Source organism: Salarias fasciatus, chromosome 6 (genome assembly GCF_902148845.1).
Source record: "Salarias fasciatus chromosome 6, fSalaFa1.1, whole genome shotgun sequence".
In the NCBI taxonomy this organism is placed as follows: Eukaryota; Metazoa; Chordata; class Actinopteri; order Blenniiformes; family Blenniidae; genus Salarias; species Salarias fasciatus.
In genome coordinates, this window is record NC_043750.1 from 39,688,540 (window position 1) to 39,702,822 (window position 14,283).

General features: G+C 48.0%; 2 protein-coding genes across 4 annotated transcripts; both read left to right on the forward strand.

Moving 5' to 3' along the window:
• Nucleotides 1-295: 295 nt before the first annotated feature.
• On the forward strand, nucleotides 296-14,093 carry LOC115390985 (nocturnin-like). 3 transcript variants are annotated; one of them, XM_030095058.1, is made up of 5 exons: nucleotides 296-422; nucleotides 4,002-4,242; nucleotides 11,566-11,865; nucleotides 12,330-12,661; nucleotides 12,868-14,093. In XM_030095058.1, the coding sequence occupies exons 3-5, from the start codon at nucleotides 11,574-11,576 to the stop codon at nucleotides 13,363-13,365; spliced, it is 1,122 nt and encodes a 373-aa protein (XP_029950918.1). In that variant the 5' UTR covers nucleotides 296-422; nucleotides 4,002-4,242; nucleotides 11,566-11,573; the 3' UTR covers nucleotides 13,366-14,093. The 3 variants fall into 3 exon arrangements, with proteins under 3 accessions (XP_029950918.1, XP_029950919.1, XP_029950917.1); XM_030095059.1 differs by having other exon boundaries at nucleotides 4,002-4,207; XM_030095057.1 differs by lacking the exons at nucleotides 296-422; nucleotides 4,002-4,242 and adding an exon at nucleotides 8,835-8,938.
• On the forward strand, nucleotides 794-3,067 carry ccdc175 (coiled-coil domain containing 175). Its single transcript, XM_030095055.1, has one exon. The coding sequence runs from the start codon at nucleotides 794-796 to the stop codon at nucleotides 3,008-3,010; it is 2,217 nt and encodes a 738-aa protein (XP_029950915.1). The 3' UTR covers nucleotides 3,011-3,067.
• Nucleotides 14,094-14,283: the final 190 nt, after the last annotated feature.

Genomic DNA, 14,283 nt, shown 5'->3' on the forward strand with positions numbered 1-14,283 from the left:
ATGCGTTTTGTTTCTCGGTTAACGTCATTAAGCTGCGACGCTCCAGGTTGCCAGGTCGGATATATCAACTGCAGCATACAGTCAGTAATTTATAACATAGTTATGGTGTGGTTTTGACAATAGAAACATAAAATCGTCCTTTATTATCATATAAAGAGAGTTCAAAGTTCTAAAACGTCACATTCTTAGCTGTATACAACAACGTCCTTATGACAGATGCGTTTTATTGCATTTAGATATGCTTGCTCGATCTCCTGTAATCACATATTTGTCGTCAGACCTGGCAACCCTCGGGCTCCCCTGTGTTGACAGTGTGTTGCAGGGTTAGCCGCTAGCTGTTAGCTTGCTCATTTCAGACTTTGAGCCCATACTGACTCTTTTCATGGCCTGGCATGGAGTCTTGACATTTCCACAGCTTTCAGGTGAGCATCCAGTCACTTCCCCCACATTTATAATGCGTGTTATTTGAAGGCATCGGAGTGTGTGAAAGGCATTTCTCGCCGTGAAGGTCTCCGTCCGGGCTGCTAGCACACAGCGCTTCTCGCCGCGCCTCTGTGTTCATTCCTTCGTTTTGCTTCGTTTCGTCTGAGTGTGACACACTTCCCTGTGAATATTCGCCACATTTCTGGCTAAATTTAGGTAACGGGGGATATTTTGAGCTGGCTGGCTTCCCGTAGCACGCGGCACACGTCTCCCTGGTTGCCAGGTAACAGTACTCACACGGTCACCATAGCAACAGCGGCTTCCTGGACTTCGCCGCAGCTCTCTGGGCTTTGGATCTGGTTCTAGATCAATGGCTTCCTGTCTGGTTCCGGACTTCCCGGCCGTCCTGGTGGCTCTGGAGCATCTGAAGGAGCTGGACCGGGAGCTGGCGGAGGACGGAGCCCGGTTCGGACCCGACGTCGGCCCACACCTGGCACAGATAGCGGCTGCTGTCACCGAGCTGGAGGCGGAGAGGAGAACCGCACACGAGCAGCTCGAAGTGGAAAGCATAGAAAACAGCGAGCTGAGGCACAAAATCCAGACGCTGAGTGAGAAGATGAGGGAGGAGATAAAAGCTGAGGTGGCAGCAGCTCTGACATCCATCACTGAAGAGATCGAGACGCTGCGTGGAGATCTGACAGCTTCCGCTCAGCTCCGGGAAGAAGCTGCGGAGAAACAACAGAAACTTTTAGACCAGAATGAATCTCTGCATCCAGAGAGAGAGAAGCTGAGGGCCGAGCATGAAGCCCTGCGTTCTGCTCTGGATGGCGAGGCCGCTCTGAAACGCCAGCTGCAGGAGCATCTGGAGCAGACCCGAGAGCAGACCGAGAAGATGAAGTCCTACACCGCCGATCTCCAACAGGACCAGCTGGCGCTGCAGGAAAATATGGTGCTGGAGAGAGACGCACTCTCCTCAGAGAAGGATGGACTGTCCAGAGAGGAGGACCGCACCGAGGAGGAAATCAAGCAGCAGAAACAAGCCATCAGGAGGAGGAGCAGGGAGCTGGAGGCCGTGAAGAAGAGGAAAGAAGAGACCTGTGGCCAGCTGAAGGAACTCACCGATCAGATGTCTGGACTGGAGAGCGATCTGCAGGAGCTGGCAGCGTCTCAGTGTCAGTGTGAGAAACAACGGGAGGCAGAAGTTCAGAGGCATGAAGAGCTCATGCAGCACGGAGAAATGTTGAAGAAGAAGCCTGGTGAGTTAGAGGAAGCCTTCAAGCTCGCCGTCCAGCGTCTTCAAGAAGAAATAGAAACAGTCGAAGACAAAATAAAAGAAGCTCGAGCATCAGGGAGGCGTCTTCAGGAAAAACTGTCTGCAGCCCGCGAGATGTACAAACAGCGGCATGCAGAGGAGAGCCGGGTCCGAGCTGAGCACGCCCAGGTGTCCCAGCAGCTGGAGCGGTCCAGGAATCAGCTGGAGGAGCGCGTCGCCTCCATAGTCAGACACAACCAGGAGGTCAGAGAGATGGACCGGCAGATCAGGGAGCTGCGGGAAGCCAACGCCATCAATCAGAGAGTGTTCGAGAAAAACCAGGAGGAGCTCTGTGGCAATGTCCACACGGAGAGGAGGAACATCACACAGTTAGAGGAGGAGGAGGACCGGCTCACTCGGCTCCTGGACGAAATGAGGAGAAGGCAGGAGGAGCACGTGGCCAAAGTCAAAGCCGATATCAGCGACGCAAGGAGGAGGTACGAGGAGCTGCAACGCGAAGAGGCCGAGCTCCAGCAGCAGGAGCCGAAGGACGCCGACGAAGTCCTGCTGATGAGCCTCATCACCCAAACTGAGGCCAAGTACAGAGAGATAGAACGCAGGCATCATGAGGAGATAGAGAAGTACGCTGCAGAAGCTGAGCTCCTCCTGAAGAGCAACGAGGAGAAGCAGCGAGCGGTGGAGGAGAAAGAGGAGATCCTCAAGGAGGTGGAAAGCAAGTACAGCGAGGAGCGAAGGAGGCACGAGGAGGTGAAGACGCTCTATCAGGAGCTGCTCAGACACAGGACTCAGCTGGAGCTGTCTGTCGAGAGGCTGGAGGAGAGAAGAAGCTCTCTGCTTCAGCAGAGGGAGGAGCTGAAGGTCCAGCTGGAGGAGGCGCAGGAGCGCCACATGCTCCTCCTCAGCAAACACAGCTCCGAGCTGAGCGCCGTGGAGGCCAACATCTACAGCAGCACGGCGAAGCTGGAGCAGGTCCGTACGGAGAACAGCCGGCTGCAGCTCGCCATCGCCCAGATGTCGGAGGACGCCGGCCGAGCCCGGCGGGACCGAGAGCGACACCTGCGGGAGAGCCGGCAGCTCGCCCGCGACACGCAGGAGCGGCGGGAGGCGCTGCAGCGGGCCTGGAGGGAGGACTCCCTGCTGACGCAGCGCCGCCAGAGCAGCGCCGCCGCGCTGCTGGACTCCTTCCAGTCTCTGCTGGAGCGCCTGCGGACCAGGAGGCAGCGGATCGGACACGTGGGCTCGCTGCTGCACACACACATGCTGGACTTCAGCCGGCGGCTGGGAGAGAAAACCACAGTGAGGGAGCAGAGCTGACTTCAGTCAGGATACACCAGCCCAGCTTCTCTACATGCTGATGATGCTCCTGTTGTCCATGCCTCTGCATTAAACCAGACAATAAAATGTTTTCTTTTTTAACATTTCTTTTTATTATTGTCTTCCAGATGTACTGTGAAAAATGCAGTTCGAGTTAAAATCATGTGTAACTATTACACCACAGTGCTTACAAGGGAAAACAGAAAGCTTAGTTGCATTTTGGTTGTTTGTTTACATAACGGTGCTTGGAGACCAGGTGCTCCTGGTCCTGGTTGCAGTCCAGATTCTCCTGGACTTGGTTGTTTTAGAGTTGACAGTTGCTGTGATAACAATCCAAGTTGGTGGTTTGTCCATATGAATGTCTGTGTTCTCCTATTGTTAATTTTTTGAGAGTGTATTGTTCTCTGCAGTGTGTGTGTGTGTGTGTGTGTGTGTGTGTGTGTGTGGTTTCAATGCAAAAGCAAACAACAGCATCAACATGAAAACTACATAATTTTAGGTTTTTCTGCCATTTAAAGGGAAACAGATGGCTTTCAGAAGTTTTCCATGTAAATGTGAAACTTTCCTCAAATGAAAGGGCAAAAACGATGCGTTTTCACTTGGAATATTGTCTTGTCTACGCGCTGTCATTCAACTCATCCACATGCTGTAACTTCAGCTCATAATGGAAAAAAAAAGAGCAACACACTTTAAAATAAGTAATCCAACATCTGCAGGTAAATCAAATAAGAATTATCTCCAAATGTCTAAATTGAATAAACATAATGGAACAGATCTAGACTTTTTTGTTTGTAAATGATTCCGCCATTAGTTCATTAGTTCTAATTGTGACACCTTTAACCATGGTGCAGAAATAATTTAAGGCTCATTTTAAAACACTAAGATAGGAAATTAAAACGTAGACTTTGTTTTAGGAGTATCGTGCATCAGTGAAAATGAGGAAGTTTAAGTTTTGTGTTGAGTTTGTTTCAGTCGCTGTTTTCCTTTCCAGGCTGAATGGAGACGAGTAAAGGCAGCGTCTCCTCCCAGCAGGCGGCGGGACAGACTGTGACCTCGCTGTAACACACACACACACACACACACACACACACACACACACACACACGCCCTGCAGGCTCCCTGGAGACACATGCAGGTAGACCCGGGCCGCGTGTTCCTCCATCGCTCACCGATCAGGACCGAGCGTGAGACGAGGAGGTGAGGAAGAGAAAGCCGCCGTTGGCGTGAAGACGGTGAGTCCCAGATGTAAAGTCTGTCTATCTTTAGCTTCGTGACATGGCAGCTGCGGATCATGTTTTACTGTTAACAGTATACTATCTTTAGTGTCCTCTATCTCCCTTCAGCCAGATTTATGATGTCAAAACACAAGTTGTTCCACCGCTGATCTGATTCGGCAGATTTACCCTCGTTAGCTTCACAAATGCATAAGTTTTCTTGTAGATATTGATATCCTATAAACTTTTTGTACTGCTCTGAGCAGATTGGAGACAAAAGCATCACACCGAACTCAGTTTTTTAATGAGAGAGAGTTTCCTGGATGTGTTTGAGGGTCTGAAGTCTGTTCTCACCAGACTGAGGCTGCTTCTGGCAACCACCTCAGATTCATGGCTGAAGGTACAAAACAAGACGTTTCCTTGTGCCATTAGGTGGCACTGTCACGATCACAGCATGTCTTCCTGTGGATGTGTTCAGAGCTGGACCTCCGTGAACCCTGAGACATCCCATGAGGTTTGGACAGCAGACAGAGAAGATGCAGCTGCTTTTGTTCAACTTTCTCACCGTTCAACGAGACTTCACGAGTCACACGTGTTTCAGTAGTCACCAAATTTCAGTTCGAATGGATGAAATCCATTTTATTTGGTTAAAATCCAATTCTTTAATTGTCGATCTGGGGGAAAAAAGCACAAGTGTGCAGATCTGATGGCTGTGCAAGTTTCATTCTGTTTGGGTCCAGCCACTGATTTTTCACACAGTTATGGACATTTCTAGATGGCGCTGTGGAGCCATTTTGCTCCACCCATCTCTGAAACCAATGAATCACATCAAATTTCACCATATCTGATTTTATTTTTGCCACATATGGTAAATAACCCTGAACATGTTCAGGCTCCCAAAAAGGCAACTCGGTAAAAAAATCCTAAAGGTTCGTTCAGATCTGATGGTTTCCTCGTACTCAGTCCTAAGAATCTGACAAGTAGAGCATCGGGAGAATGCGGAACAAGTCCTGACAACATCTGAACGGTGTTTTTTGGAAGAGGTCTTGTGTTTTCCAGATATTTTATCCTCCATCCCCTCCAGGAAACAAATGAAACCAAACAATTCGAAGAAAGCTGGTGATCCACACACATCAGACAATTAATCAGATTTCATGCACATTTTCCTAAACCTGACTCAAAGTCACATGAAGTGTCGTCACATCCTGATCAACGGCGCTTCAGTGAGTAAACGCTCCCATGTGGAATCGGTGTCGACCACAAACCAACAGCTTCTCACTGTTTCAGATTCAGAACGAGGGGGGACTTTTTACACCGAGGGGAAACACAAAGAGCAGTTGTGTCTGTTCGGGTGGAAGGTGTTCAGAAACACCGAGAGGATGAAGCTTATGCTGAACAGAGAAGTGAGATTCCGAGTTGGAGGGGTCTGATCTCTGACAGCAGTCAGTTTTCTGACCGTCAGGCCTGCTCATCCCTTCTGGGATTTGAATCCTCTCACCGTCACTGACCCACTAACTACTGCTCAGTGGAACACACTATAGAAAAACTACGTCATGATGGATTGACCGACTGCCTCTTCAAAGCTGGCAGTATTATTCTAAGTTTTCACGTCTTAACGATGCCCGAACGTTTCTTCACTTCCTCTTTTTCTCCAGCAGCGTTTCAGAGCCTTGTCTCCAGTCACTGAATCTGAAGTTTGCGTGACTCGAGTGAAAAGTGACCGACCATTCAGTGAAATCAGTCCGCCATGAACATTCTTTTGACGCTGCGTGATGAGAAAAAAAGACTGAACGAACTGGCTTATCAGTGGAAGGAGATAAGCCGGCACCGTGTGCAGCTCCGGTTCACGTGTGGCGTTGCGCTTCCACCCCGGTTTGCGGCGGCTCGGCCGAGCGGTGGAGGAAATGAACACAACACTACGCGACGCAGCGTTCCCACGTGCTATAAAGGAAAGATAAAGCTCTTTGGACTTCATATAAACTGACTTGGTGTTTACTTTTCCACAGGAATGTGGATCAGTAGGTCAGCAAACAGCCAAAATATGACAAAGTTCAGACTCACCGGACTCCAGACGTTCAAATCCACAGCAGCACAGCGCTGAGCTGTGCTTCACTTTTATTTCTGCACATCACAGCTATTTCAGAACAGTTTGACAGACAAAATCCAGCAGTTTCAGCTGTTTACAGCAGTTATCGAACAATTCAAGCTCTTCCCTTGCACCTAAAATGAAAAGTATCACCTTGATCATGAAAAGATTTCCATGTGAAGAGCAATGTCAGAAATGTTTATTTCTCAGTGAGAAGGGAAAAAACATTAAGCCAAAGAACTGTGTGAATAACAGTAATAAACAAAAACAAAGTTGCTTTAAAACTGATACATTGTTTCCAACTCAGTCAGGAAAGTTCTAAATGATGTCATTGTCTAAATTGCATATCTGCTCATTTCCATATCTAGGTCAAATTAGATGATGATGTCATCTAAAATGATACATTGTTGCAAACTCCTCAGTCAAAAACAGCTTTTAAATAGAACAGCTATCGGCATACATCTATTGTGTTTTATTATTCTTGTACAAATGTAAAAATGTTATCTACAGTTACAAATTAAATCTGATCGGTATCTTGTCTCATATATCACAGAGTAACATTTGAATAATTTAAATCAATGTACTGTTTCCTGTTTGTAATTTATTCTGTCAAGAGTCCATTTATTTCATTATTCATATATTCAGTTTGATAATAAATGATTGAATATGGATCTTAAAGTTCCATTAAGAGGGGATCCACATTCTCTGACATATTTAAACAAGGTTGTTTTAAGTAATGCAATAGTTACTCTGTCTAGTAATTAGTTCCTTTGAAAATATTAAATAAATATTAAATACTAATGAAAAACAAGAAGTGACTGCGTTTTACATCAGTCATTGTTTTATTTGTTTATGATTGATTTAATCTTTTATGTGTTTTATTGGAGGATTGAAATAATAATCTGTGATGATTCTTTAACAACCAGCTTATGAAGAGCGCTTCTTTATCTCTATTTCACATAGAACAAGTCTGGAATACACACTCACAATCTGGATGCTAAGGACACTTTTATTTTATTTCCCTTGATCTATCTTACTTTATTTTATACAGAATTATTATAATTACAGCCTCACAAAGCTCCTGTTGCAGAGATAAGTTCCAGATGCGTGGTATAGTTAAAGCTCGCGCACATTAAAGAAAGAAAAACTACTGGTGGATTGTGAAGTAAAGCGGCAGCTGCACTCCTAGGTGGAAATGTCAGGATGTCTCTGAAGGATAGAGTAACACACACACACACACCGTGACATGCATGTCTGTGGCGTGGGCTCAGTGTTTGCTGCAGGAGTTTGTCCTCAGCAGGACGCGGTTCTGTCCGCCCTCACAGTGACTGTTTGTCCTGCTGCTCTGATCACGTCTGAGCTTGATATGATTCACAGGCTGCAGATAGGAGTCGCCTCTGGAAAGTCACTAAAGCGTTTCTTTTTTCTTCTTCCACCCCGTATCAGAAGACCTCCAGGTACGGGGTGAAAGAAGAAGAAAGAAAAGCTTGAGTGTCTTTCCAGGAGGACAGCGTTCCCTCCTCGGCTCCACAGATTCAGCTGGAGGAGAAGTCCAACGGCAGAGCTGGATATTGTCTGGTCGATATTCATGGAGGAGCATGTGGCCTCTTGTGGCAGAATAGCGACCGTCAGCCAGATGCTCCTGCTTGTTGTTTTTCACACAGAAGAGTCTTTATTGGGTTTTACTGGCAGAGGAAGGCGTCTGCTGCGATGCTTCCTGAGCACTGAAGATGGATCCTACTCTAAAAGCACTTGTTATTGTCATGTGGAGAACTCAAACACAGCTCTTTGTTTCACACGATTACAGCAAGCGGACGTCCAGAGCTGTGGTAACTGATCACACAGATCTTAAAACACCAAAAACTCTATTAGTTCAAATCAGAACAGAGTTACTCTTCCAAGAATCTTATCTCGTAGAGTTTGAGCTCGAGGCGTTAAAGCTTCTTGAGTGAACTCTGAAGTATTAGTGAAAATAAAGAGTGAAGACAGCAGTGAAGGCTGTGTGTCCAGGTGTAGCTGGAGCAGCGGAGCCGGACTCGGTTCTGCCAGCATCACGTCCAGAAGTGTGGAAATGTTCCTCGCCGACGTGACGTGACGTGACTGAAGCTGTAATCAGAGGAAGGTTCTGCCGTTACGACACGCCGGCGGAGGAACTTCCAGTTACTACACTGGCACACAAACAACACATCCTCCGAAGAGGACGGTTTTATTGTTGTTGTTGTTGCGTCTTTATGAGGCGGTGAGTCACTTTTTTTTTTTTTTTTTTTTGTTCTGTTGCAACCTGTTCAAGGTAGTGCTTCATATCAGTTTGGTGTGTGTGAGTGTGTGTGTGTGTGGTGTGTGCAGTGGTTTGGATTGCGCAGTGTGTTCTCTCACTGCTTCACCAGCACATGACCTGTAATTCTCCATCTGGCCTGGTGACGTCTGAGCTTCCTAATCTCTCTCTCTCTCTCTCTCTCTCTCTCTCTCTCTCTCTCTCTCTCTCTCTCTCTCTCTCTCTGAGAGAGAGGGAGTCAGTCAGGCTTTATATCCAGCAGAGAGACGTCTCCTCTCTCTGTTCGGTCGCTCATCAGCAGGACAGACTCAGGATATTTGTTTCAGAGCAGAGGAGAGTCATGGAGACGATGGGTGAGAAGCAGCTCCGTTTTCCCGCAGCAGAAAATGTTTTCAGGTTTCAGCAGTGTGTGTGTGTGTGGTGAAATGTGTGTATAGATAAGAGGAGCTGTGTCTGATCTGAGTTGCTGTTATCGATGTACAGTGCATGTGAACGTCATTTACTACAGTTCACTGAACGTTCCACAGTAATAGATTTAGTTATTAGTTTTACCAGCTGTTGGTCTGCAGACAGTGAAAGGCAATTTGACATTTTTATGTTTGCATTTTTAATCTGAAACTATTGAACTTTTGTTTCTGTTCTACTTAGATTCAGTCTAAAATGTGTCACTTTTATTATATTTATTACTATCATTAGATGAAGTCCGAGTTTCGCCCTGCATATTTTCTTTATCGTATATTCATGCTGGGAAAAGCCATGGTCATGTTGATCCCTCGAGGGTCAAATATGATTAAACAAATCTCCTAAACTCAATCCATCGTTGTTTTCACAGCTGTTTAGAGAAAGAAAAAGTGTTTAAATACTCTGTGGGCTGCTATGATTTGGGTTGTGTAGATGTGCCGTCCGCCTCTCCCATCAGCCTCAGCTTCATCTGAGCTGCTCAGGCTTTCAGAGGGTCGAGCGTGGACACACTCCGCTGCGTGTCACACTGAGACGTTTAAACCCGCTCCAGGTTCAAGAATTCTCGTCTCATGTAGCCGTCGGAGGATATTTGTGCCTCTGCTGCAAAAACGAAACACCAAAACTCCGGCGAATGGCGAGCGAGGACGGAGTACAAGGAGGCAGAAGAGTCTGGGTCAAAATGTTGAGTCTCTGGGACGATCTCGGTACGAAACATGTGAAAGTTGTTGGTAAATATCTCAGCAGGTCGCCGCTGTGACACCCTGCCGGGAGGTCGTTGACCCCGACCCGCTCCGGTGGCCTGGTGAAGGTCATCCTCAGTGAACCTGAGCTCTGACTCTCTCTCCTCTCTGTGGCTTCATGACGAAAACAAACGGCACCAGCTCGTGGTTTTCAAAATGTTTGGGTGTAAACACTAAACTTTTCTGAAACTAAGATGCATAAACGATGCGTTTTCACGTGAAGCGTGGTGGAAACAGGGCCTAAAGGTTACTGCAGTTGTGGAAAGTTGTGTGAAATGATTAAATCACCTGGAAACCCTCCATATATGGCCTGGTTGTTCTGGTGGAGAGCAGCGGAGGACACGTTAATCCCTGGTGCTTGTCTAAAAGGTCAGAGGTCATGTTCGGGCTGTTATTTACCCCCTTTTCAGAAAAACGTGCAGCGAGCTGGATCAATACTGGTCGAGATGGATATGCTTGAACTTTTAGCTAATCGGCTATAAATGCAACATTTGGAGGTTTAGGAGGATTTAAAGCTGCAGAGTGATTCATATTTATAGTCGGCAGCTCCCGGAGCCAGGTGAGCCCGAGGCCTGTTGGCTAAACACTCGCTTTGACCCGGCGGCCTGCAAACACACACACGGCGTGCATCCGCTCGCGTTATCAGCAGGATGAGAAACTACGCTTCAGAACTCTTTTACTGGCCACGTGAGAGCTTATTGGTGCTGTAAAGCTGCTGTGGAAAACTCAATAACTCAGATAAACAGCCGTAAAAATCTGAATGTATTTACATTTGTGGGATGAGCAGCAGAGTTTGTGAGAAAGTTGAGGAAACAGTTTTTTTTTTTATGCCAATGTGGTTTTCATTGATAACTTTGGTCTATTTGTTGATTGCAGGGATGAAGTGGATCATCTTTCTCCTGATGATTTCTAGTCGTAGTGTATGATCCCGAGTTATCAGCCTTTCATTTAGACATGCTGTGATCAGCAGAAGCAGAGCAGTTGTGTTATCGTTGCAGTTTTTCCTCGATGCTGATGCTTTTCGGCCTCTGGCGTCTGACCCAGTGCGACCTGAACGGGATGGATTGCGAGCTTTGGTTCATAAAAGAGGTTTTAATTGAATAAAACAAACAGTTCCAGCACAGTCAGTGTGTGCTGAGAAGTGTGCTGATTCTCTAACTCTTATTTTTTAAACAATAAATGTCGTTTTTTCGTTGTAATATGTATAATAATGCCAGTGTGGTACTCTGGCAGTGAGTTTCAGCAGTTTTCTCTTAATTCTTGTCAAGAACTTAAACAATTACAACATTTCTTGCTAGTTTTAGAGTCTGAACCTCCTCTTCTTCTTCTTCTTCTTCTTATTCTGAAGGCAGGAAGAGTGACTCACTGCATCATCTTGTGGCACGGCCTGGTATTACAACTGACTGGGTCAGCTGGTGCTTTTCTGCAGGATACTTTCTTCACTTTTTGTTGCTTTAGATGGGAACTCTTCCTTCATCTGCATCAGTTATGTAGAACTGGGACGTGTTTTTAAGCAGTTTTAAAGCTAGTTGGAGCCGAGGAGTGAGCAGAGCCGGACTCTGAGATGCTTCAGTTAAATCCAGCCGTGACTCGTCCTGGTTTGGAGGCTCCGGCTCGTTGGGCAGCTGCTTGACGCGGTCACATTCTCCTCTCATGAACACAGCGGAGGAGCGGCGGGAGGATTTGGAGGCGTTTGGAAACGGCTCCACCTGTTAACTCTTGTTTTGACACCACAGATGTCCTGAACGACCTCTCTGCTCATGTTTTCGCCCCTGCAGTGTGTCCGATGGGAGGAGGAGCCACCAGGCTGTACAGCAGCAGCAGCAGCAGCAGCAGTGCCTCCCCCCTCCCCCTCCCCCCGCCTCACCTGGACCCCCACCAGCCGCCACACCCCAACCTGGACCCTGATTTCTGCAAAGCGGTGTGCTCCCCGGACCCGGCGGAGCTGCTGCGGCAGTGCGAGGAGGCCCTGAGGGGCCGGCCGCCCCGCTTCCACAGGAAGCTGGTCCGCCTGGGCGATGGAGGCGGCGCCCCCAGCAGCCCCATCAGGGTGATGCAGTGGAACATCCTGGCACAAGGTGGGCTTCTCTTCAGGCTGACGCTGAAGGCATGGTGACGTTCTGGAGCCAGACCTGCGCTAGTGTAGCAGCTGATGTAGCGACTGAATGATTCCAGTCACTTTCACCTGACAAAATCCATTAAGCCTCCTGGACCCAGGATGCATCAGGAAGAACGCCTGGTTAAACACCATCCTGATTTCTATCTGCCGCCCCCTAGTGGACAACAACCTGACTCAGTGCTGGTTTAGCTTCTAATGATGTTCAGCTTCCTGCCCTGTGAAGTTGAAATGATAAATGTAATCTTTCTGCTGGAATCAGCTGTTTGCTTCCAGGTGCAACAAATTCGGCCAAAACCAAAATCCATCAGACTGTAGAAGTGCTCAAACGGCTGCCTTGATCACATTAGAGAAGCTCTGAGATGACTTGACCGCTCCTGTCAGTGGTTTTATTGTTTTGGCTGAGTGCTCCAGCTCTCTCCTCAGCTCTCGGTGAAGGACTGGACGGGTTCGTCCGGTGTCCCCCGGAGGCCCTCAGCTGGTCCCGCAGGAAGTACCTGATCCTGGAGGAGCTGCTGACGTACCGGCCGGCCGTGGCCTGCCTGCAGGAGGTGGACCACTTCCCCGACACCCTGCAGCCGGTGCTGTCCGGCCTGGGCTACGCCTGCCACTTCTGCCCCAAGCCCTGGTCCCCCTGCCTGGACGTGGAGGGCAACAACGGCCCCGACGGCTGCGCGCTCTTCTTCGACCGCTCCCGCTTCGAGCTGCTGGACAGCGCCAACGTCCGCCTGTCGGCCATGAGGATCCCCACCAATCAGGTTCAGTATCTTTGAGTCCATTTTGGTTTTCTGTCCATATGAAAGTCTGTGTTCTCTCATTGTGAATGTTTAGAATTAGTTTAGTTTAGTTTTCAGAATGTAAACATGAAACTTTTCTGAAACAAAATGCATAAATGATGGGTTCTCGCTTCAGTCGTTCTGTAAACGGACGCTGAGTAACCCGACACCTTGTGTTCTGGTGACAGGTTGCCGTGGTGACCACGCTGCGCTGCCGGAGCTCGGGGCGGGTCGTGTGCGTGGCGGTGACCCACCTGAAGGCTCGCTCTGGCTGGGAGTGGCTGCGCAGCGCTCAGGGCTCGGACCTCCTCCGGCACCTCCAGAGCCTGCCCCCCAAGACGGCGGCGGACCCCGACGTGCCCCTCATCGTGTGCGGGGACTTCAACGCCGTCCCCACCGAGGAGGTGTACCGGCGCTTCGCCGCGTCGCCGCTGCGCCTGGACTCGGCCTACAAGAAGCTGAGCTCGGACGGCTCCAGCGAGCCGGACTACACCACGTGGAAGATCCGGCCCACGGGCGAGTGCCGCAGCACTCTGGACTACATCTGGTACAGCCGGGACTCGCTGAGGGTGGACGCCGTCCTGGACCTGCCCACCGAGGAGCAGATCGGCCCGAACCGCCTCCCGTCCTTCAGCTACCCGTCCGACCACCTGTCTCTGGTCTGCGACTTCAGCTTCAAGGACTGAGGACGGGGCGGGGGACCCCCGACAGCGGCTACCTCCTCTGAAGCTCTGGCCAGGGTCACTGGTTACCGTGGTGACGGCCCAACCTCCAAAACACTGTGCCAAGGTCACTGGTTGCCATGGTGACCGTCCAACCTCCTCCAAAACACTGACTGGGTTCACTGGTTACCGTGGTGATGGTCCGACCTCCAAAACAAAAACCAGGGTCAGTGGTAACCATGGTGATAGTCTGATCTCAAACACAAATCAGGGTCTCTGGTTACCATGGTAATGGTCCGACTTCCAAAACACTGACCAGGGTCAGTGGTCAGTTACCATGGCGACTGTCCGAATTTCATTCTTCCATTTGTACTTAAAAAAAAAGTGAATAAAGTGTTTTGGATTGTTTTTACTTTCTCACCGTTATTCACCCGATTTGAGGGACGTTTTTTCTTTCAATATCAACTTTCTCAATCTTTTCAACCATTTGTTTGTTTTTTTTTAAATATTTGATGCATTTTTAAATGTTTGCAGGCGGATTACCAGTCAGTGATCAACATTTGTTTTTACATTTTATGAGTGCATTTGAACACACCGGGTTCACACTTCCATTTAAAACCCCTAATCAGGCATTGAGCATGTGGCATCTTTAATTTATTCTTGGGAGTTTATTACCTAAGTGTGTTTTGAGATTTGTTCTTTGCCATTTGTAAAATACGATGTGTAAAACAATATAAAATTCAGTTTTATCAGTTAAATGTTCAGATGTCATTATTTCCTCTTATGAATGTTTTTTTCTGATTGATTCTTTTGAATTCGTCGAATGAAATACATGCTTATCTATCTGTCAATTTATCTGAAAGGGAATCAGTATTTAAAAAAATCTATAAAATACAATCTTGATAAGTCCATTGTGTTGAGTTTGGGGTGTTTCTCCTCTAG

Excerpts from the sequence above, each read along its gene's own strand:
- ccdc175 (XM_030095055.1), top strand. The coding sequence starts at position 794 with ATGGCTTCCTGTCTGGTTCCGGACTTCCCGGCCGTCCTGGTGGCTCTG.
- LOC115390985 (XM_030095057.1), top strand. Across the intron at positions 11,866-12,329 it reads GTGGAACATCCTGGCACAAG|CTCTCGGTGAAGGACTGGAC; the intron begins GTGGGCTTCTCT and ends CTCTCTCCTCAG. Across the intron at positions 12,662-12,867 it reads TGAGGATCCCCACCAATCAG|GTTGCCGTGGTGACCACGCT; the intron begins GTTCAGTATCTT and ends TTCTGGTGACAG.